The sequence below is a fragment of the Orycteropus afer genome, unplaced genomic scaffold, assembly GCF_000298275.1.
Source record: "Orycteropus afer afer isolate SDZICR_OR568_19922 unplaced genomic scaffold, OryAfe1.0 scaffold00320, whole genome shotgun sequence".
Lineage (NCBI taxonomy): Eukaryota > Metazoa > Chordata > Mammalia > Tubulidentata > Orycteropodidae > Orycteropus > Orycteropus afer.
The window spans coordinates 696,733-719,723 of NW_006921907.1; the positions used below are offsets into that span (position 1 = coordinate 696,733).

At 47.4% G+C, this 22,991-nt stretch overlaps 1 protein-coding gene across 1 annotated transcript in view; it reads left to right on the forward strand.

The window, feature by feature from the left end:
* EPB41L4B (erythrocyte membrane protein band 4.1 like 4B) overlaps positions 1-22,991 on the forward strand; it is a 181,386-nt gene that overhangs the window by 155,266 nt on the left and 3,129 nt on the right. Inside the window, exons 24-28 of the mRNA XM_007951943.1 lie at positions 663-849; positions 3,437-3,514; positions 11,121-11,237; positions 14,449-14,517; positions 20,652-20,797. Coding sequence (XP_007950134.1) covers positions 663-849; positions 3,437-3,514; positions 11,121-11,237; positions 14,449-14,517; positions 20,652-20,797 — 597 coding nt within the window. The remainder of the gene's footprint in view (positions 1-662; positions 850-3,436; positions 3,515-11,120; positions 11,238-14,448; positions 14,518-20,651; positions 20,798-22,991) is intronic.

A 22,991-nucleotide genomic window follows, 5' to 3' on the forward strand; every position in this document is an offset into this window, starting at 1 on the left:
TGGGGGGGGGGGCGCTGATGATGCTGTCTGGCACTGTTCCAGGCTGACCTGGGCCCTGGGAATAAGCACAGAGCACCAGGCCTGAAGTTCCTTTTTCAAAGCCTGGCTACCCGTGTATAGATCAGCGTTTGTTATTACTGACAATGCAGTATTGTGTATGCAGTAGTATCTGCCTTTATCGTCCATACCATTTGAACACCTTTCTCATGGTGACTACCCATCTAGTGTCCTTTTCTACCTGCATCATCTCATTCCGTCAGAGAGCTTCTAAGACTAGAGCTACTGGGTCCCGAAACAAACATGCCTCATTGGTCCCCCTCCACCCCATAGCCCATTTCTCCCTGAAGGGGCAGTAGTTTCTGTCAGGCCATGAAAACTGCCATTACACATTTCACTCAGGGCAGTGGGTGCCTAAAGAGCCTTGTATTTGCCCTCCTGAGGGAAGCCACTCAAAATGATGTCCCCCGGCAAGTGGCAGAAAATCCAGCCCAAACTAGCTTTGGCAAAAAGTTAAAGCATTAGAGCCCATAAGCTGGACATCTGGTAGACATCTGTTTGGGGAGCCCCGTTCTGCCCTCCCATTCCTCCCCACCCTCCCTCACTCCCCACAGTGTGTTTCTTATTGTAATGAGCAGAGCTTCATGTGCTTTTAGTCACCGCAGTGATGAAGACGACCTCCCTCCAGACTTGGCTGAGGCAGTGGGAGCAACCACGGCTGTGACCACGACTGCGATCACCACCACCATCACCACCACACAAAGTTCAGCACCGCTGGCATCTCCCAAGGTGCAGAAAGTCAGCTCGCCTCAGAGGGCAGACGGCAAGGGCCAGCCATCCCCCGGGGGCAAGGTATGGGGGAAAGACCTGAGCAGTAATGTGGCCTACCAATGCCAACTGCTCGGAAAGGGATCAAAACTGGAGATCCTGGATAGAGTGGAAGGAAAAATGTGCAACAAAATTCGAAAACACGGTAATGACTGGAATTGTTGGTTGGATAGAGACTGGTGGAACCCCCAAGACTATGGCCCTAGGTTACCCTTCGGGCCTAGAAATGAACTCACTTCCATGGATTGGCTCTCAGCCCAACAGTAGAAAGACCTACATGCAGAACACTCACCCCAGGGCGATGCACCCCCCCCCCCCAGGGAGATCAGTCTGCCCTGAGAAATCAGAGGGACAGCATTCACAAAGAAGGAAAGCTGGACAGACAGGAATGCATGGATAAGAAGGGCACAGGGAGGGGTAGTCAGAGGGGAGAGGGGAGGAGAGGTTTTTTATGCTGGGGGGGTGGGTAATCGGGCCATGAAATCAAATGTGCATGAATTGTTGAATGTAAAACAAATCTGCTTTGTAAATTTGCACCCCAAGCACAATTTTAAAAAATGTAGCAGGGCTTGCTGGGAATTTAGTATATACATTGTGTGGAATGACATCCCGTGTGCACAGTTGACTGTGTACACTCTCAAAACAATAACAATCACCAAAATATGCACTTTATAGAACCAGCTGCCAAAACACTGTTGTTGTTGTTGTGTCATCAAGTCGGACCTGACTCATAGCGACCCCTCCTTGGGTTTCTGAGGTAGTATCACTATGGAAGTAGATTGCCCAACCTTCCTTCCGAGGCTTGGCTGGTGAGTTTGAACCGCCAGCCTTCTGGTTAGCAGTCAAGTGCCTTAGGCACTATGCTACCAGAGCTCCCCCCAAAACACTAGCCAACTGTTTATAAGAGACAAATACCAAAAACCAAATCCAACCCACTGCTGTCTAATTGATTCTGACTCATAGCAACCCTATAGAGCAGAGTAGAGCCGCCCCATAGGGTTTCCAAGGCTGTACATCTTTACAGAAGCAGACTGCCTCGTCTTTCTCCCGCAGAGTGACTGGTGGGTTCGAACTGCTGACCTTTTGGTTAGCAGCCCAACGCCTTAACCACTGCACCACCAGACTCCAGGTAGTGTAATGTAAAACCATGTGCACTGTACTTCGAGAGCAATTTAAGTGATTTCTGAGGGCAGTTCTGAGTTTTAGGATAACATCCCTGCATGGCTTATTACTCAACTGAAAAGACAGAAAATGAGAAATGTTTTCCCCCACCATGGATAGTTCGGAGGAGTAAAACCAAAGAAGTGTCCCTGTCCATTCCCTGTGGGGAGTAAAACAGCAACGGAAACCCAGTAACATCAAGTTGCTTCTGGCTCACGGCTCTGGCCCTGTGTGTGCAGAGTTGCACTGAGCTCCACGGGCTTTTCAAGGTCATGACCTTTCAGAAGCAGGTCACCGGACCTTTCTTCTGAGTACCGCTGGGCAAGTTTTAAAGCGGACACCTTTTGATTAGTAGTTGAACACTTAACCATTTGTGCCACCCATCAGGGGAAGTCTGGTGGATAAAACTCCCCATATATGTACAAGGTATTATCTATCATTAGATGACACAGACAAACTCGGATGACTCCTCCCATGGCAAGTCGGGTGTCCCCGGTGGTGAAGAGTCTCCTGTGTCAAGTGTGGACATAGGCTCTTAGGATACACCCCACACCGTGGTTAAAACCAGGCTGAAGTATTTATACAACTTGCTTGCAGGCTGGGGAAGAACAGAAGGGAGCCAGGCACAAGCACACCTAGCGCAGGCCCCAGGACTCCCTCTCCTGGCCGCCTCTCTCTTTAGGGCCTGCAGAATTGATGGGCTCTTTGTCACAGAGGACCTTGAGGCCCCCCACGCTGCGGAGCCCTAGGACAGGAGAAAAGAAACATTTTTCTTCTCAAACAAGAAACATAATTTTCAGAGGTACCCTCCCCATGAAGATCTTCCTGATAATTATGCAGGTCAGTTTATGCTCCTGGAGGCCTCAGCCCTCCTGATTCAGGATGGACTCTGTGTTCTACTTTGGTACATTCAGAAGATCCCTTCAAGTGTGTTTCCCAAAAAACAAAGTGCACTGGGAGGTGAACCCCAGCCCCCTCAAGAAAAGTTGTTTGCAGATGTAAAAATGACTTTCTTCATCCACCCCACCCCCTACTTTGAACCTTAAGATTTCAAAAAAAAAAATTGGGAGTTCATTGTCAACATTTTATACCGAGCTGAGCAAGGGAAATGTTGGAGGGTTGTCATGGTATGCAGGAGCCCTTGAAATGGGTGGCTGGGGTTCAAACCTACCCAGAAGTCCTTCATAAGAAAGGCCTGGCCATCTGCTCCCCAAAGTTCACAGCCTCGAAAACCCACAGAGCACAGTTGTGCTCTGCACACGTGGGCGGCATGAGTCTGAATTGACTCCACAGCAACTAGTTTGGGGGTTTGCGGGTCATAAGAGGCTGGTATTAGAAAGCGGGTCAAGGAGAGGGCAGGTATCTCTGTGTTCTGCTTCAATTCAGTGTGACCTAGGATTGCCCGTGCAGAGTGCTCACTAACCAGGAATATTTGTCTCTGCCTTCTCAGAGCCCCTCTGACCGAGGAGGTCCCTTTACCTTGGAGCCGGGTGATCTTCTGATGGACTTCACAGAAGCCACTCCTTTGGTAAACTTTCCATTTTGCTAAAACCAGAAAAGCCACAGAGCATAGAACCATCTTGGCAGTGGGACAGATGGACAGAGGTGGGCAGTGCTCTTGGGAGGAAGGGTCTTCCTCTTGTCCTGCGTACAGCCTGGAGGCTCTGGGAGCTTTCTTCGAGGTTCAGGACCCCTGGGCCTCTCCACCTCCTGAAGGCCTTGAAGGAACACTGCTACCATTCCTCTGAGCGTGGTTACAGGGGCCCTCCCTACTCCTGTATGCTCCTCCTCGAGTGCTGTCGGGCTCCTCGGTGCTTGGGCCCCCGCTTCGTGGCTCCCTGGCCTGTGCCCTGCACGCCCACCCATGGGCATCTCTTGCTGTTGCTTCCCAACAAACTGCTCTGGTCTGAAGTGCTGGCTTAAGCCTCCTCCCGGCTTTCCCGGCCCCTAAGTGCCTCCCCACACTCCTCCGTGCTCTGCACGCACCTCTTAGAGATGGTGGCTCTCCTGACGCTCCTGCAGGTGAGAAATCCTTCAGGGAGAGAGCGCTTGGACCAGGAGTCTTGCAGACTGAACCCAGTTCCAATCTCTGCTCACCTCCTTAAGAGCCTTGTCACTGAATGGTCACCGCCCCATCTTCTATAAAATAAGAATGTCATTGTCGGCTTTGTCTGCATCACAGAGTTGTTAGAAGGATCACTTGAGAGGGGGACCCCTTGGAAACTAAAGCACCACAAATATGTGCAAGGTGTTATTATTGTGAGATGACACGGGCAAGCGCAGGTGTATCTGTGGCTGGACTCAGTACCCCCAGGGAATGTGAACATCAATCAGTCTGAAAATTTGGAGTGGGAGTCAAAGTGTGAGCCAAGCTAAGAAATATCTGCTGAGAGCTTACTGTGTGCCCAGCGTGTGCTGATCTCCGAGGCCCCAGAGGCAGCTAGAGGGGAAGTCAGGTGGATGAGCTCACATAGAGGAGCTCGTGGACCATCACAAGTGGGAGTCATTCAGGGCCGAGTTGCTGGAACAGGAGTAGAGTGGACAGGGAGGAATTCTGGGAAGCCTTCCAAGAGACGGCAAGTGGGGCAAACGCTGTCCAGGTTTTACGAATTATCACCATTCTTCCCTTGGCTGGCACAGCAAATCATTTATTCAGTTGTACTTGTAATCTGGAGAGTTGGTAGTCTAAGAGCTTCGAGTCAGTGCCTTTGGATAAACAGCTGAGAACTGATGGTGGGTGACACCCTGCTCTGTGAACCCCTCAGAGTTACCTCCCCTCCTCTGTTTGGGTAAACATAGCAAGGTTATTCGTGGCCTTCTTGTTAGGCAAGTTGCCAAGATTATTAATAGATGGAATGACTCTTCTGCCCTTGAAACGGGGTCATCCAGAAACAGAGAGTCTTCAGCATCATCGCTTTGCCTAGATGGGGGAGACTGAGTCCCAGAGTGGGGTTAACTCACAGGGACCAGCTGGAGCCAGAACCCAGGTTTCCAGCTTCTCTTCCAGTGCTCTCTGCATCACATTGGGTTAAACCCAGCCTTCTCTTAGGGAACTTCCGCTTAGAAGAAGAGCAGTGTCTGGAAGAAGGGCTGCGTTGAAAGCACCCCCCAGACTGGGAAAGGAGAGGAAGGGGCTTGGTAGAAGGGACAGGAAACTAGGCAGCCTGGGCCTGGTGCTACATCAGTTGGGGTTCAAGGCCTTATTTTGGGGAGTGAGCAGCAATCTGAGGGCATTCAGTTGCTGGGGGGCAGAATCCCCCAAAGGGGTCTGAGAGCCTCTAGGATACAATCCAAGGCCTATGAACGCAAAAGGAGGAGAAAACTAAGTTCCAAGGACTGCACTGAAGAATACGTGCCTGGCAGGAATAGAAGCTGGTGGGGGGAAGAGACCTCTTGAGCAGCTCCCAGGCTGCTCAAATATGCTGCAACAGATGCCATAAGAAAGCCCATGTCCACTGCTACTGACTGGGGACCCAGTACCTAACCCTGTCTGGAGGCACTGGGGAAAGGAAGGCTTCACTGTGCCTGGATTTTGAAGTATGAATAGAAGTTTGCCAGTTGGAGAAAGTAGACCAAGGCATTCTATGCAGAAGGCACAACATGAGCAAAAGACTGAGTATTTCTTAAAGGCCCGGTGGACCTGAGAATTGGAGTCAGTTTACAGAAAATACATCCCAGCTTTGGCAGGAGTAATGGGATTCCCTTACCCTTAGACTCATGGTCTATGCATCTAGCTTTAATGACCCCATCTTTTTGTTGATGGAACATGACCAACTGAGATTAGAAAGGAAGCTAAGATTCTGAAGGGCTGTGCCGCCTCCAGCGACATAGCTCACTCCCTCTCCTTGGGGCACCCTGTTCACATCTCTGGGCAGCTCTGACTCAGATCTGAAACAGGTTCCAGGATCCGTGTTCTAGGATGAAGCATCCTTTGTCTTGCTGTGTGAGCATGAGGCAGGTGTGCAGGTGTACAGGACTTAGGGAGCAGGTGTGCCTAAGGTCTGGCATTTGGCCAGAGCCCACTCCCTTTTGGGCTTTCCTCAGCACCATTGACTTTGACCTTACAACTCTTTAGAGTCCTGTCTTGCTGAGTGCCTAGCAGGTGAAGGGGCCTAGAGAAGGAGAGGGGACTCAGGCAGTGGGCTTTTCCCTTCATCTGGTCATCTTCTCTTCATCTTCTCCACCTGCTTCTGTGGTCCTTGAGGGAGATGTCTGTGTCTCAGGGGACAAATCAGGAGAGAGTGGACTTAGGTTCTGGGACTGGGAACTTGCTCTGGGTATCAGTAACCACTCCTGCCTCCAGGGGTCAGTGTCCTGAACATGGTGGATAAGGGCTGCAAGGGGCTTCTTCTGCACCTTGAGAGGGAGCCAGAAGTAGAGTGATGGAACAGCACCCCCATGCTGGACTCCCACTAATTCAGACCCAGTCAGTCAGAAAAGCTTCTCAGACCATCTCTCCACTTAGAGATGGAAAAGCTAAAGCCCACAGAGGAGCAAGCCCTTGTCCCAGGTCACGTAGCTAGTCCACATCAGAGCCAGGCCCCATACTGCTGCCCCAGCACTTCTCACAGTGGCACATGGCCTGAGCCAGCATGTGTTCGCTCCTTCCTCACTAACCAGTCCACCTCCTATGAGCTGGTCGGATGCCCTGGCCTGAGGCCTAGCTCCCATGGCCCAGCCTGGGGCAAGGACTGCCTTCAAGCCCTCAGCCCAGGTTTGGTACCCAGAGTTGGCAACTGGGGGGTGAGGAAAGGAGGTGCTCAGGTGCTTGGTCTCAGCGACCTGTGAGTGGGCACCTTTGCCTCCGGCTGCTTTCTCTGGGCCCTCCCATCAGTATTTCCCTTCAGAAGAGGAAGCAGCGTTTCGCAGAGGAAGGGTGCCACAGCTTCCGTGGTGATACTCTTCACGTGGGCATTTACCCTTCCTTCATGGAGCCAAGGAGTTCTGGGGGTGCAGTGGTTAGGGCATCGGCTGCTAACCAAAAGATCAGCAGCTCAAACTCACCAGCTGCTCCGCAGGAGAAAGATGAGGCAGTCTGCTTCCATAAAGACTTGCAGCTTTGGAAACCCTATGGGGCAATCCTACTGTCCTGTAGGGGCGCTGTGAGTCAGAAACTACTCAATGGCAGTGGGTTCATGGATACATTTCTGTGCAGCCACCTTCTCAGCCCACAACCTGCCTTGAGCACTGTCTCTCTTGCTGGATGAGGCTCTGAAAGCCCCCATTAGGTGCCCTGGCTGCTCAAGCCAGCGCTGGAAGAACAGGGGGACTGGAGAGAGAGGAGTGGGATCAGATTTTCTTCCTTGAGTTGGAAATGTTTCCCCGAGATGCTATCAGAACTAGTGTAACCTTCTGACTCTTGCCTCAGTCTCTGTGTAGAGTGAGTTTCCACAAAGCAAAGCCCCCAGAAGTAATAAAAAGGTTCAATCTTTGCCTGGCATCTCTCAAAAAAAGTTTAAAGCAGATTAAATTACTAACGCCAGTAGCACTTCTGGAATCTCTCTTTGCCTTCTGCCTGGGTCTCTCGCACCCTGTCAGGAGTCTAAGGACTTTCATTCTTAAACTTTGCACAAAAATACTCTTTCCAGCTTCCCTCTTGCAGCCCTTTTCCTCCTATTCTCAAACCTCTTCTTTTTTCAGTCACCAACTCTTTTATTATGTAGATCAGTTAATCAACTCTCAAGCCTTATAACCTTTGCAGCTTGTTTTCTGCCAGTTTCCAGTGGCTGGATCACAATAGTTCGTGATCTGAGCTGAGTTTCTGGGATGGGGTGGGGGTGGGGATAGGAGGCTAGAAGAGTTGGGGAGTGGAGGTGGGCGGGGAAGCAGGCTAGTGAGTACAAGCAGCACCCACTCTCCATTTGGACTTCTCTTTTGAAGGGTGCACTCTGCGTAGGGTGAGGGGGTTATTGGTGATGGATGGGGGGCTGGAGGGCGGAAACATTTACACAGGAACAGCACTGGAGGTTAGACTCCTGCCCCCCACTCCAGTTCTGGTGCACTAGTTTCCCTCCCAGGTAACAGAACGTAAACACCTCTGCTTCTGAATCCTGGCTTGCTTTCTGGTCTCTTTCTGATTCCCATCCTTCATGAGCCACCCACCCAGCTGCAAAGCAGAGTTAATCAGAACCCAGTTCTGTTCTGGCCCATGGAATGTTCTTGTGTAAGGGAGGGGGTTGTTGTTGTTGTTGTTATGTGCCGTTGAGTCGGACCCAACTCATAGCAACCCCTCCTTGGGTCTCCGAGGAGGCGGTATCACTATGGAAGTAGATTGCCCAACCTTCTTTCCGAGGAGTGGCTGGTGGGTTTGAACCACTGGCCTTCTGGTTAGCAGTCAAGTGCCTTAGCCACTATGCTACCAGAGCTCCTAAGAGAGGGGGTAGGCCTGGCCAAAGAAAGGCTGTTGGGGCTCAGGGACAGGCCCTGGGTTGGGCATCAGTGTCAGCGGAGCTGGCTTCCCTTGGGGCTTGATACCTTGGTTTTTAATTTGGACCTCATTCTACCAAGAGGGCTGAAGCTTAATCTCAAGTCAAATCAGGGTGCCTCTTCCTTCTCCCCAGACTTATCTATGTTCTCCAGGGCACAGGAAGCTGACGGAAGTCTGTTTTACCCACGATGTCATCTGTTTGCTGATGCTTCCGGGCACACACGTGTGCCTTCATGCCCCTTTTGGGTATGTGGAAACCACACTCCCGCGGGGATGTGTGAATCCCTGCCTGCTGGACACACCATGCAGCCCACTCCCTCCAGGACTCTCCCTGAGCCGCGGGTACCACCCTCTCTGCCCTTAACTCCTGGGCCTCCAGCTGGGCCATGGAGAGGGGCATAGGGCCCTTTTCTGCAGTGCTCCCAATGTCGACCTTCTCTGATTTTTCTCAGCTCAAACTGGCGATCTCTTTTCTTATCTAGATGATGAGGGAGGCTGACATGCTTTCAACCATTTGTCCATGTCAATAATTTTTTCTGCTCCCCAAAGAGTTGGAGTTTGAAACTGAAAAACTAAGTATCTATAGAAAAACCTAGATGCCTGGGAAAAAAAAAAAAAAAAATGACCCAAAGAGGAAAGGAAATAGCAAGCAAAAGAGACATTGGTGTTTCACAATGGTATCCCACTACATGTATTATCTTATTTCACTCTCATTTCTAAGAATCAAGAGTGTGGGGGCCCAAGGATGTTCTTGAGTTTGAATTTATTCAGATGCAAATTTAGAAAGGCCAGAAATGCTCATGGGAGTGGATCAACATGTCTTTACCATGAAAGTCCAACCCTGTGCAAAGCCTTAAGTCCTAATCTTCAGTTATGACATATTTTGGGCTCTATGTAGTGTGTCCATGTTTCCTGATCATTTATGATGGTTTTTCTTCTCTTCTCAAAGTAAATCGAGTACCTACTGTTATAAGCCTGGACAAAGACTCAGCAGCCTAGTGTCTCTGGTATAGTTGGTTCTGGCTAGAGCCTTGATGCATTGGGGCAGTGGTGAGTGCTGAGACCAGAGAGCTGGTAGGAGTTAGCTTCATGGAGGCCTTGTCACCATCTTAAGAAGCTTGGCATTTACCCTGAGGGCCACAGAGAGAAGTGGAAGGGTTTTAAGGAAGGTTGGGCAATCTACTTCCTTAGCAATATTGCCTCAGAAACCCAAGGAGGGGTCACTATGAGTCGGATCTGACTCCATGGCAGTGAGTTAGTTTGGTTTTGGTTTGGTAAATCTGGACTGCAAGTGACTAGCATGGACATAGATTAAGGATCATTTGTTTGTCAATAAATAGAAAAGATGGACAGAAAGGTCTAGAAGCCAGGGATTTAGACTTTGCACATGCAAATTCTGCATTCTTCGAATTTGAATAGTAAATAAGGCTGTTGTGAAGTCTGCTGTGAGAGCAGGCCTCTAAAAGGCCCCTGGAAATGGTCCAAAACTACACAGTTGTAAAGAAGACAGACTTAGATCAATTTGGAGAAGGTAAAAAGGCCTGCAATTTTCTTGATTGTTTTTCAATGAAACTTCCCTGGAGGTTGTATTTTATTCTTTATGGTAGGATGATACCAATGCTTCAAGGAAACTCTTGAACCAAAAAAAAATGTGTGCATTTGTTTTCTGTAGTGAATGGTTCCCCCTTGAAACCCAAACTAACCCTGTCAGCTGCTCCCTTGCCTACATCAGAGCATTCCTTGTTCACCATCCTCATCCTCACCAGTGCAAAGGGTTGGGCCTCTGTTGGCTGCATGGCACAATTCTGACGATGGGGTGGGAAACTCAGACCCCAAATGGCAGAACACTTTTCTTGCAGTGCTTGGTGTCTTTTAGCTAAGCAGCAAGGGGCTGGCCCTAGATATCCCAATTTATAATTCAATACAAGACTGCAAGGCCTGGACTCATGGGCATGCAGGAGGAAGAGAGGGGTCAGGGCCAGTAAGTTTTCTGCACACAAATAACAAAGAGCCCTGACAATCAGATCCTAAATCATACATTCCTTCCCCCTTATCTCTCTCTCCTTTAGTGCTCTCTGTTGGCCATATACCCACATACATACCACAGAAACACATAATGTGTGCCCTAATTTTGCAGGCTGCAGGAGCGCCCTGGTCATGGAAGTAAATACTATCAAGTGTGTAGCCACTCCTTATACTGCTCCCATGGCAGACATTACTAATTGATCACGGCTCGCTGTCTGGCTTGGCTTGGGCAATGCTTCGGAATCCTCAAAAGCTTGCCGGGAACTCACTATCAATGCTGGGGAGTTGACACAGGAGATGGCCTCTACCTACCAGTCCTGAGAATGGGTTTTTTTTTTTTTTTAATTGTGGTAAATATATATGTAAAAAAACATTTGACATTTCGACAATCTTCGCATCTAACTGGGAATGGGTTTTGATGTGTCATTCTGCTGGAGAAGAGGGATGAAGTCCAGAAAGGAAGAGAGAAGGCTGAGAGAGGAGGGGGGGAGGGAGGGGCTAGATGCCAGTTGGCCAGAGGCTGCAAGTCGGCTGTGGGCCAGGCTGGCTTGAGAGCAGTCCCAGTTGACAGATCCATCTTGCACTGTGCTATCTTTCTCTCCTCCCTGCTCCCTTATCTCCTCTTCCTCCTCCCCTTCTCTCACCACCTCCTCCTCCCCTTCCCTCCTCTCCTCGTGAGCAGGCAGAGCCCGCCAGCGCCCCCCACTGTGCCCACTCTCGCTGTTCTCCTCCTCTCTCTCTCCCCATGAAGGAAGAGCCCACTGGAGTTTGTATGCACCCTCCAATCAAAACGAGGCTGGTAGGTACCTGACAGGGCGAGGGGCCTGCGAGGAGAGGCGAGGTGGGCAGGAGCTCCCAGGCAGCAGCTGATGGGCTTGCATGGGCACCAGACCTCCAAAGAACTGGGCTCACAGGGGGCTCTCCCTTCAGGATGGATGGAGTTTGGAGTCAGGCCAGCCCTGGTTAATATGGGTCATACGCTTTTGGTCCTACCTCTTTGCCACTAGGTCTCAAGAATCGGTAAAAGTTTGTTTTCCTAGAGTTTGATGAGCATAGATGATTTTCCCCTGAGAGAAAAATATGTTCTAGTACTCACCAGAGATTCTTAGTTGCATTTCTGTTGAAAATAAAAAGTGTTTTTACTTTTCTTCTCCTGCTATTTATCAAGATACCGATACCACGGGAGAATTTTTTAACAGTTTAAAGGGATCACCCGTAATCCCAACATAGCATGATTTTTATAAAAATGTTTGCATGTTTCCTTCCAATATTTATTCATGTTCATTGATAGTTTTACTTAGTTGTGGTCTTTGAGTCCATATTGTTACCTGTTTTCCTCTTTTCACTTCATGTTGTGTTGTGTTGTTGGGGTCTCTCTCCTATCCTGTATTCTATAAGACTGTTACTGTTCCATCCAGATAGTCTGTCATCTACATAACTAATTCTTTACTGCTGGACATGTGCTTTTCACTAGTCAAGGGAACATAACTCCCCCCCCCCAACTATTTTATCTTTTATTTATTTATTTTACATGTTTATTGTGATTTGGGCAAAAGTTTACAATGCCCATTGATTTTCCATGCAGCATTTCATATACATTTTGTTTCATGACACTGACTGCAGTTCCCCACAATGTAACAGCTCTCTTCCCACTGCCTCCCCATAGTTACCTCTTCCCTGTGTCCTTCCCTCCCATGCACTCCTGCCTCCCTCCCTGGCTGTCTCCTTGTGCAAACACTGCCCTTCTAGTCTTCCCTAATTGATCACTCCAAGGAGTGTATCTACGTGATGTAAATGTTCACCCCATGTGCTTGTCTTTTATTTGGCTAGAAGCCACAGGAGTGAGTTCAGTTCCAGACCTGAAGGGTAACTAGGGGCCATGGTCTCAGGGGTCTTACAGGCTGTATAAGACCAGAATTTTTTTTTTTTTTTTTTTTTAGTAATTTTGAGTTTTATTCCACATTGTTCTCCCACTCTATCCAGGGTCTCCTGCACCAATCCCCCTCTGAGTGATTGACAGTGGTAGCTTGGCACCATCTAGTTCTTCTGGTCTCATGGTCATATGGGCTGAGGATCACATGGTCTACTAGCCTTTTGGACTAATTGTTTCCATGTGTCTTTGGTTTTCTTCAAGAAAACTTGCTCTGATGAGGAGAGACCTATTGTTGCATCTAGATGGCTGCTTGCAAGCTTTTAAGACCCCAGTCACTACTCACCAAAGTAGGATGTAAAACAATGTTTTTGTATAGTATGTTATGCTGATTGAGCTTGATGTCCCCTGTGACCATGGTCCTGAGCCCACAGGTCCAACTGTTTGCTCCCTTGGGGTAGCTGGTTGTGGCTAAGAAGTCACCACAACCTTGTCCTCAAGGAAACATACCTTTTTACATCAGGTGTTTTATTTTCTTAGGCTAGACCCTGCTGGGTTCAATATTGCAACTTCGGCTTTTGCGTCATTTCTGAAGTGGTTGTACCAATTGGTAGTGCCATCAGAAGAGCATGAATATGCTTTACCACATGCTGACCAACACAGTGTGTCTATTGGAATATATTTTCTTATTTAGAGCCAGTATAAAATAATTCTTTGAGGTTGCTTTCATATTTCTTTGCTTAATAGCAATAATTAAAACATCCTTTCCCCTGCTACTTCATAATATTCTGAGCGTTCCATCTGTGTGTTACCTTTCACTTTGATGTTGATCTCAGAACACCATTTGGCAACACAAGGACAATGCCTACTGGGAGCACAAGGTTTCAGGATGCCCACCCCCTTGAAAGAGCTTTTTTTACTGTGAAGTCCCTTCTGGGACTTCTGAGATGTTTAAAGAGACTGAAGAGAATTTTGGGAAGGGGAACAGGCTTGAGTTGCACATTTCCATTCAGTGCACAATGAGAGGACATTGTCCCCCCCAGATGGTGAGAGCTGCTCCCTTCACGCATTCAGAAAGCCTCACCCTGTGTCTGGTCTCATGTGCTTCTGGTCAGCCCTACCTTAAATGCTTCCTCTTAGAGTGGCTTAGAGCATCTAGTAGCTATCCCAGGGTCCCCACACAAGGTTCTGAGAGATACAAAGACTGCTGCTGTTGGGCAGTGGTGGCCTTGGTGTCCTGGACACAGCTGTCTGGCAGCTGAGTGGCACAATGTCCATTCAATCAATAGCTGTCCTGGGAGCTGCAGACAAAGCTAGTGTCAGCATCATTGAGCCTTTTGGCCTTGCAGTGCCTGGTCCTGCTTAGAGAAAAAAGCCCCAGCATTCCCCAAGGCCTTCAAGGGACAAAGAGAAAGAAATGGAAGCAAAGGCTCTTTTGACACCATTATACCTGACCAGGTTGGTGCATCCAGCTTGGAACAGACCAGCCCTTTGCTGTGGCTTCTCTCAGCCTTAGTACTTTTCCTCAAAGGCCAGAGTTGTAGAGTTCTCACATGCTTATGTGGGTTTCCCTGACATTTCCTTCTACTGTTCAAAGTTTACAGGCAGTCCAACAACGTCAGTGAACAGACAGGAATGCTTTCTGGTCTGATTAGCCCCAGGCCTCCTGGTGCACTGCCCACTGTGATAGACTGTGCCTCAGGATGGGACCTGCCAGCAACCTATAAGCCGTTTCCCACAGCTGTGGAGAAGCCATCAGAAGCTTCCCCAGGCAGCCCTGCCTGCCTCACTATCCACCCCACTCCTAGTCTTTTTGGGGTCAGGCCACACAAAGAAGCCAGCATGGCTGGGAGCCCTGGGCTGCAGAAGCACCGCAGGGAGGGGAGTTCCAGGGTGAGGTGAGCACTGGATGCTCTACCAGCAGTCATCCCTGCTGAGGCCCAGTCCCTCATACATACACCACAGAAATCCTCTCCTGCCAACCCTCCTGAGGGAACCTTTGTGTATTGCCTTACATAAGCTATGAAGTCTCTGTGTGCTTTCCCAAATCCTTCAAGAGATTTAAAAGTAAGCTGCCAACGAGTTCAGGTCTTTGTTTTCTAATCCGAAAGTAATACTCTTATCTTTCTTTTCCTTGAAGATAAAAACATTCCCGGCTGATACAGTGAAACCATTTCCTGAGCCTTTCACCGCGGGGACACAGTTTACCGTAAGTTGATCCAGAAAACAGACCTGTGTTTTAAAACATGGTCCCCAAATGGCACACTTTTGTGTGGAGTGCTAGACAGCAATGCCACAGCTTTTGATCACTGTGAACTTGGAGTGGTTGGGAAGGAGCTGGAATTTGGGTCTGGAGTCCGAAGTCAATGTCCTGGATCTGCCTCTTGGTAGTTGTAGGATCTTAGATAAGTCACATTACCATTCTGAGCACCCTCCTCTTATTTAACATGGAAATTGTAATAAGAATATCTTCTTTGTATCTGGTTGAGGCAAGACTCAAAAAGGATCAAGAATTTCAAAGTGTTTTACCAACCATGGAGTCCCTGGGTGGTGCAAATGGTTAAGCGCTTGGCTGCTAACCAAAGATTGGCAGTTCTAGTCCATCCAGAGGCACCTCTGAGGAACAACCTGGAGATCTACTCCTGAAAGGTCCATCACCACCGACCACTGCCGTCAAGTTGGACCCGACTTCATAGCGACCCCTCTTTGCGTTTCTGAGGCAGTATCACTACAGAAGTAGATTGCCCAACCTTCCTTCTAAGGAGTGGCTGGTGGGTTTGAACCACCAGTCTTCTGGTTAGCAGTCAAATGCCTTAGGCACTACACCACCAGAGCTCCCCTGAAAGATCAGAGCCATTGAAAACCCTATTGAGAGCAGTTCTTCTCAGACACACACGACGTTGCAATTAATCAACTCGACTTGACAGCAACTAGTTTGGTTTGGTATTACCAACCACAGAACATCCCACAAATGTCAATTATGGGATGTTCTCCAGGCTGGAGCTGCAGAGTGGTACAGTTAATGAGACCAGGTAGTCATGGCAACCAGCTTCTTGTTATCACCTCTCAGTCTATCTCTGAGCAGCTTGTTTAAGCTCTCAGTGAAATGTTTAAATGTCTTTAAACATTTAAATGTTGCAGTTTCCTCATCTGCAAAATGAGAGATTTGGATGATTTTCAAGCTATTTCCACCGGCTCAGCTTTTCTTCAAATGAAAGCTTCTGCAGCTGCTCACTGTACAATGAGCTGCCATGTGGAGCACAAATAGGGAGCTGCCAAAGGGGCAGGGAGGCCACGTCTGCTGACCTCCTCTGGGTGGTCACGCAAGAGGAAGACAGACTCACCATCAGTAGCCCAACGCCTGTCCCTGTGAGGCCAGACATGCTGCCTCCCTCCAGCCCTCTCACCAACCCTGATACCAACCTTTCCTCCTGCAGTACCTACCACCTCTCTGCAGGGTTCGATAATTTGCTGCAGTGGCCACACAGAACTCACAGATTATGGGGTTTATTAGGGAAGCAACAAGCTAAAATTCAAGTTCAGAAATGCACTCCGTCTCTTGCAGCCAGCCATCTGACTTAGCAGCTGGCAGGCTCTATCTCAGCAATGTGTGTCTCTTGTGTCTCTCTCTCAGCTAGTGCATGTCTCTCAGGAGCACGTTTCTCTTAGCAGCATGTCTTTCTCAGCCAGCAGTCAGAGAGACCTCTTCTGCCTCTAGGAGGGCTCCTTTTGAGCCTGACAAAGTGGCCAAACTAACCAATCCCAACATCAGAATTCTATACACCTGAGAGAACATACTTCCCAGAAGATTGCTTCGTGCTGCTCCCAACAGAAATACCCCAGGTGGATAATGTTACTAATCAGGAGCTACTCAGTTGCTCATGGCAAATTCCACCACAGATTTTACAAAGACTTATGGCTAAAAAAGCCATTCCAGGTAATTTACTATACCACAGGAGCCCAGGCCCCCTCCCTTTGCTTCCTCTCACCTTTACCTTCTCTCAGGGAGCAGAGTTTGCAATCCCTAAAACAATAGGATCCTGGAGGCTCCTTCCAAAAGCTCTCTGGCCTGTCCGGAGGACCTGTAAGGAGGACCCTTAGGGGTGGCTGGCTCTAAGTGAGCTGGAGGAAGGCCACTCCCTGAGGCCACATGGACAGGGAGGGAAAGAGCGGTGGCTGATTTCAATATCAGAGGATGAACAGAGAGGTGGGGAGGTGTCCAGATGTCCTGGCAGAGGAAAAAACAGGTTCCTAGAACAATCCATTTCCAGGGTTATGAGCTGCTTCCAGCCTCTTAAGATCCACAGGGCACAGACACTGGGGCTGAGCCAGGATGTTAAATGCTACTGCCCAGACATACATCCTGGCCCCTGCAGTTTTGGTGGACACAGCTCCCCAGCTGGAAGCTCCGGCTTCATTTCCCTCAGTTGGCCATGGTAGACCACTCTGGCCTTCTGCCCAGATTGGCAGTGTTGTGAGACACACAGGGAGCCCTTCCTGAAAACTGGGGGCCAAGATGGAGCAGGAAGCCAATGTCAGAAACCACACTGAGACTTTTAAGAACTGGGCAAGAGTGGCTTGGAGGCAGCCGAAGCAGGCAGAGGGCACAGCATGAACCAGAGTCCCAGGGCAGCAGGGGCCATCGCACGTTTGAGAGACTGAAATGAAGGCTGGTGTGCCTGGTTACTTAGAGTACCAGGGAGTGGGGTGTGAGAAGACAAAAGAGAGGTGGGCAGGAGACACCTGCTACAAGAGCAAAACCACATTAGGGATTCTGATCTTTATCCTAAGAGCAACAGGAAAATTTTGAAGGATTTTAAGCAGGGTGATGACAGCCAGGGTAGATGCATTTGGAAATGATTCCTGTGATTACAGTGGGGGGACAGTTTTGGCCAGGTCAGAGTGGATTGAAAAGCACTAACTAGACATCTAAGATACGGAAGAGACAAAGGAGAGAGGGCAGAGAACTTGACCCAGAGTGGTTTGGATGATAGAGGTAGTGGAGTGAAGTGTACAGATGGGGACATCTTTAGAAAGTGGGTAAGGAAATTGATTGGATAAGGAAGGGTCCCAGATTTCTGATTTATAGACCTTGGATGAACAACAGGTTAATTCACTGAGCTAAGGAAGCTGGGGAGAAGACTGGACTGGGAGGAGTAAAAAGTTTGCCTTTAGCCATGGTACATTAGAAAGAGCTTTAAAACATCCAAGTAGAAACCTTGATGGGCAATTGCATACTCAAGAAGGGAACTCAGGTTAGAGACTAGATTAGAGATTAAAAATTAAGGAGTTACTGGCCACTGGATGGTAACTGAAGCCAAACTCATGAGCTTCAGGCTCCCAATTTTCTTACCCATGTGTGTCACATTCTGTTCTTTCTACCAAGACCAAGAGCTTGAGTTTGCTCATGTTTAACTTGTCCACAACCTCCTGACTCATCCTGGTCACAGTCATAGGGTGGTTGAGCAGATCCAGGGAACTCTGCACAAAGTTGGTCTGGCTGTTGATCCAGCATTGACCTTGGGGCCTGCTATCAACAACTGATGTGATCCCGAGACAAGTTCCTACCTTACGTTCAGGTTTGTTAACTGAGTTTCTGCTTGATGTCCAGCCTGGTCCATCTAGAGTAAGGGCTCCTGGCTTGCTCTGGCCAGGTTTGTGCCAGTGTTCTTCTTCCTCACCTGGTCTGTCCTTTGTTACCTATTTTGTTCCAGGCAGAGTTTATTATTTCACTCGTTCAACAGATATTAAAAAGATGGATACTCAAGGGTTGAGATTTAATGATATTAGTAATGTTTACTGCTTCCTTTTAAGTAATTCTTAAGTGAAAACAGCATTATATATATATGTGTATATATATATATATATATATTTTTTTTTTTAAATCACTTTAAGTGCCTAGCAGTGAGGAACACAATGACTGCCAGTATAGTTTGGTGACACTACCTTGGTTTATGCTAACGGCCCAGCACTTTGACCCACCATTGTCTTTGTGCCGTCAATGCAGACTTCCATCTTTTTCCAGAGGGAATCAAAAGTGGCATTTATTAGCCCAACCTCTATGCACTTCACTGAAGCAACAAGAGAACTTGTAACTCCAGCTCCTGTATCAGTTAGGATAGGCTAAGTCATGCTTCAGCATGACAAGTTGAATTTCCTACGTGTCACGGGTGGGCTGAGAGCTCTTCTCTGTGTTGCCCTCTTTCTGAGATCCAGGCTAATGGAATAGTCACCATGAGGGACAGTGCTAGTCACAGTGGCAGAGAAAAAAGAAGTGACCAATTGGATCTTAAAACTTTCAACAGAGGTGAAATACAGCATCTCAGCCCACATTTCATTGGCTCAAACAAAGCACATTGTACTTCAAAGAGGGTGGGAACTTCAATGCTACCATGTGCCTGGAAAGTGGTGACTGAGAATTTCCTGGCGGGCTGCACATGTGATTGCTACCGTTACTGTTCATTGCTCAATATTTGTGAAAATGCTCTGTGACAAACATCACTTGCTATACAAATGTAAGATGCTCCTGTTCTCATGGTTAATCCTTTGGCAGGGCTCCATTGCAGATCAGATCAGTTCTCTCTTTAGAAGCAGGTGTAAGACACAAACAGGGGCTTGTATCACCCAGCAGTAACCTTTCAGGATCCTAACCCTCAAAGATAAGGCTTTTCTTCTCCATTCCTCAAGCGGATACCCCCTTACAGATCTACAGCTGTACTTGGTATTTGCATTGCTTTTCTGTGGTTCTCTAGCAGGGGTAGTTCATCTGTCTAATTACAAAGAAGATACTGCTCATTTTATGATCAGGGCCTCTTTTAAGAAGATGTGTGATAAATTCCTGAGCGAAAAATCAAGTTATAAAATATATAGTGGAGATGGTTGCACATAGGAATGTAATCAGTGTCACTGAATGTAAACATTGTTGAATTGGCAAATATTTTGTGATATACATATTTTTACAATGAGATTATATATATATATATTTGTTGTTGTTGTTGTTGTTGTTATGTGCCATTGAGTTGGACCCGACTCATAGCCACCCCTCCTTGGGTTTCTGAGGCAGTATCACTACAGAAGTAGATTGCCCAACCTTCCTTCCAAGGAGTGGCTGGTGGGTTTGAACCACCAGCCTTCTGGTTAGCAGTCAAGTGCCTTAGGCAGTATGCTACCAGAGCTCCTATATATATATATATATATATATATATATATTTAGAGAGAGAGAGAGAGAGAGCGCGCGCACATGAACTGGTATTATCAAAAAACAAACAGAAACTATGCACAGGAAAAATAGTATAAGGAAATATATGAACACTAATAGTAAAGGGTTATGGAATTTTTTCCATTTATCTACTTTTCTATAGCTTTTAAATTTTCTATATAAAAGAGATCAGCATATCTTGCTTTGTAATGAAAAACAACACTGAATTCTCCCAGAATGAGGTGGTGCGCGTAGGCCAGTGGTTCTCAGATGTAGAACCACCTGCAGGTCCTGTTAGAATACAAGTTGCTGGATTCCATCCTGAGATTCCAGTTCTGAAAGTCTTGGGTGGGGCCTGAGAATTTGCATTTTTATCAAGTGTCTAGTTAATGCTGATCCAGCTAGACCATACTTTTGAGAGCTGCTGCTGCGATAGTGATAAAAAACAAAAAAACACCACTTATGGAGTCAACCTGGGGCCTCTGGTGGCATAGTGGCTAAGGCATTTGACTGCTAACCAGAAGGCTGACAGTTCAAACCCACCAGCCACTCCTTGGAAGGAAGGTTGGGCAATGTACTTCTGTAGTGATACTGCCTTGGAAACCCAAGGGGGGGCGGTCACCATGAGTTGGATCCGAAATGACAGCTGTGCGTTTGTTTTTTTTGGTTATGGAGTCAACCAACTTTGGTTCTGAATCCTGGTTCTTAATGTCTACTGTGTGTGACCTTGGGCAGAACACCTCTTAGTCTCACTTTTCTTTCCCATAAAATGAGTTCTCAGATGCACACTGCTTTGCTTTTAACATCTGAAATCAGAATGTTTGTTACTGTAGTGGGTGTGATCAAGTTTGGGTGGCCACATTTTTTCTTTCTTCATGGCACATGCAAAAATGGTCCATCTTGCCCCTGATGGTGTCTAAGGTATGACAAAATATGATATCTGCCTTAAAAAGCTGTCAAGCAATAGTGTATGTAAAGTGCTGGACATAGTATCTGGCACAGAGAAAATCACTTAATAAAGGACAATCAATTCCAGCTTTTATTTAAAAAATGACAGGAGCTGTGTGGTGAGGCTTAGGGAGCAGCTGATGGTAGGAAGATGGCACCCAAATTGAGGCAAACACTCTTTCTTGTTTCTTCTCCAGGCAGACTTTCGGGATAGTAAATTGCAGTGCTGTCCTGGGCAGTCTTCCCCGCTGATTCCGGCTGTGGCCCTGAGGCCTTTGACAGAGACCGTGTCCACGGTGCAGACCATCTACACCACCCGCAAGCCTGTGTCTCTGGCAGCAAGGTCAGTTGGATTAGCACAGATCAGCTCCATCAGCTATATCCTGGGTAGTTTTGCTTTGAGGGACACATATTGCTTGTGTCAAGTCTGTATAATGATAAGCTTTTTTTTGTAAACAACTTTGTTGTTGTTGTTGTCATGTGCCATCGAATTGGCCCTGACTCATAGCGACCCCTCCTTGGGTTGCCGAGGCAGTATCACTACGGAAGTAGATTGCCCAACCTTCCTTCCGAGGAGTGGCTAGTGGGTTTGAACCACCAGCCTTCTGGTTAGCAGTCAAGTGCCTTAGGCACTATGCTACCAGAGCTCCTTGTAAACAGCTTTACTGAGATATAATTCATATGTCATACAGTTGTGTATTTTATAATACGTTCACTCTGTTGTGTAGCTGTCACCACAATCTAGTTTTAGAACATCTCATCCTCCCTAGAAGCAAACCCATACCCATAAACACTCACTCCCCATTCTCTTCTCACCTGAGGCCCTGGCAACCACTAATTTACTTTCTGTCTTTGTGGAGTTACCTGTTCGGGCCAATTTCACATAAATGGAATCGTATGATATGTGGACTTTCATGTCTGCCTTCTTTGTAAATGAGATTTCCAAGGTTCATCCATGGTGTAGCATGAATCAGTACAGAACATCAACTTTTTCATGGCTGGATAATGTTCTGTTGTATGATTTACCATATTTTGTTTATCCATTCATCAGTTGATGGACATTTAAGTTGTTTCCATTATTTGGCTATTGTAAATAATACTTCTATGACCGTTAGTGTACAGGTTTTTGTGTGGACACACATTTTCAATTCTATTGAGTATGTAACTAGGAGTCATATGGCAACTCCTGGATCACACAGTAACTCTAAGGACCCCTGGTGGTGCAGTGGTTGATCATTCAGCTGCTAACTGAAAGGCCAACGGTTTGAACCTTTGCAGGATAAAGCTGTGGCAGCCTACTTCCATAAAGATTACAGCCTTGGAAACCCTGTGGGGTGGTTCTACTCTGTGCTATGGGGTCACTGTGAGTTGCAATTGACTTGACAGCAGTGGGTTTGGGGTTGCTTTGTATGTTAACTCTGTTTAACATTTTGAGGAACTGCCAAACTATTTTCCAAAGCAGCAGCACCGTTTTAGGATCCCACCAGCAATGTGTAAGAGTTCTAATTCCTTCACATCCTCACCAACACTTGTTGTTGCCTACTTTATTTATTTTACCCATCCTATTGAGTGTGAAAGGAGGCCTGGTGGTGCAGTGGTTAAAGCTCTAGGGTGCTAGTCGAAAGATCTTTGAACCCACTAGCCCCTCTGTAGAAGAAAGATTTGGCAGTCTGCTTCCATAAAGATTTACAGTCTTGGAAACCCTCTAGGGCAGTTCTACTCCATCCTGCAGGGTCACTATGGGTCGGAATCAATTTGATGGCACTGGGTTTTTGGTTTTTTAATGAGCATGAAATCCTTAGGTGGCACAAATAGTTTGCACTCAGTTGCCTCAACAGCTGGCAATTCAAACCCAACACACAGCACTGAGGAAGAAAGGCCTGGCTATCTGCTTCAGTACAGATTGTTGTTAATGTTGGGTGCCTTCGAGTCTCTGACTCACAGTGATCCCGTGTACAACAGAACGAAACTCTGTCCAGTCTTGCACCATCTTTACAATCGTTGTTATATTTGAGCCCATTGTCACAGTCACTGTGTCAATCCATCCCAACTGAGGTTCTTCCTCTTTTTCTATGTTCCCAAGCATGTTTTCCTTCTCTAGGACCTGTCCCTCCTTATAACATGACCAAAGTGTGTCAGCAAAGTCTTGCCATCCTTATTTCTAAGGAGCATTCTGGCTGTACTTCTTCCAAGAGAGATGTGTTCATTCTTTTGGCAGTCATGGATTATTCAGTATTCTTCACCAACACCATAATTCAAATGTATCAGTTCTTCTTTGGTCTTCCTTATTCATTGTCCAGCTTTCACACGCATATGAGATACTTGAAAATACCATGGGTTGGGTCAGGTGCACCTCAGTCCTCAGGGTTACATTTTTAACACTTTCAGGAGGTCTTTTGCAGCAGATTTGCCCAACTCAGTAAGTATGTTGTTTAATTTCTTGACTGCTGCCTCCATGAGCATTGATTGTAGATCTAAGCAAAAGCAAATCCTTGACAACTTCAATCTTTTCTCTATTTATTATGATGTTTCTTACT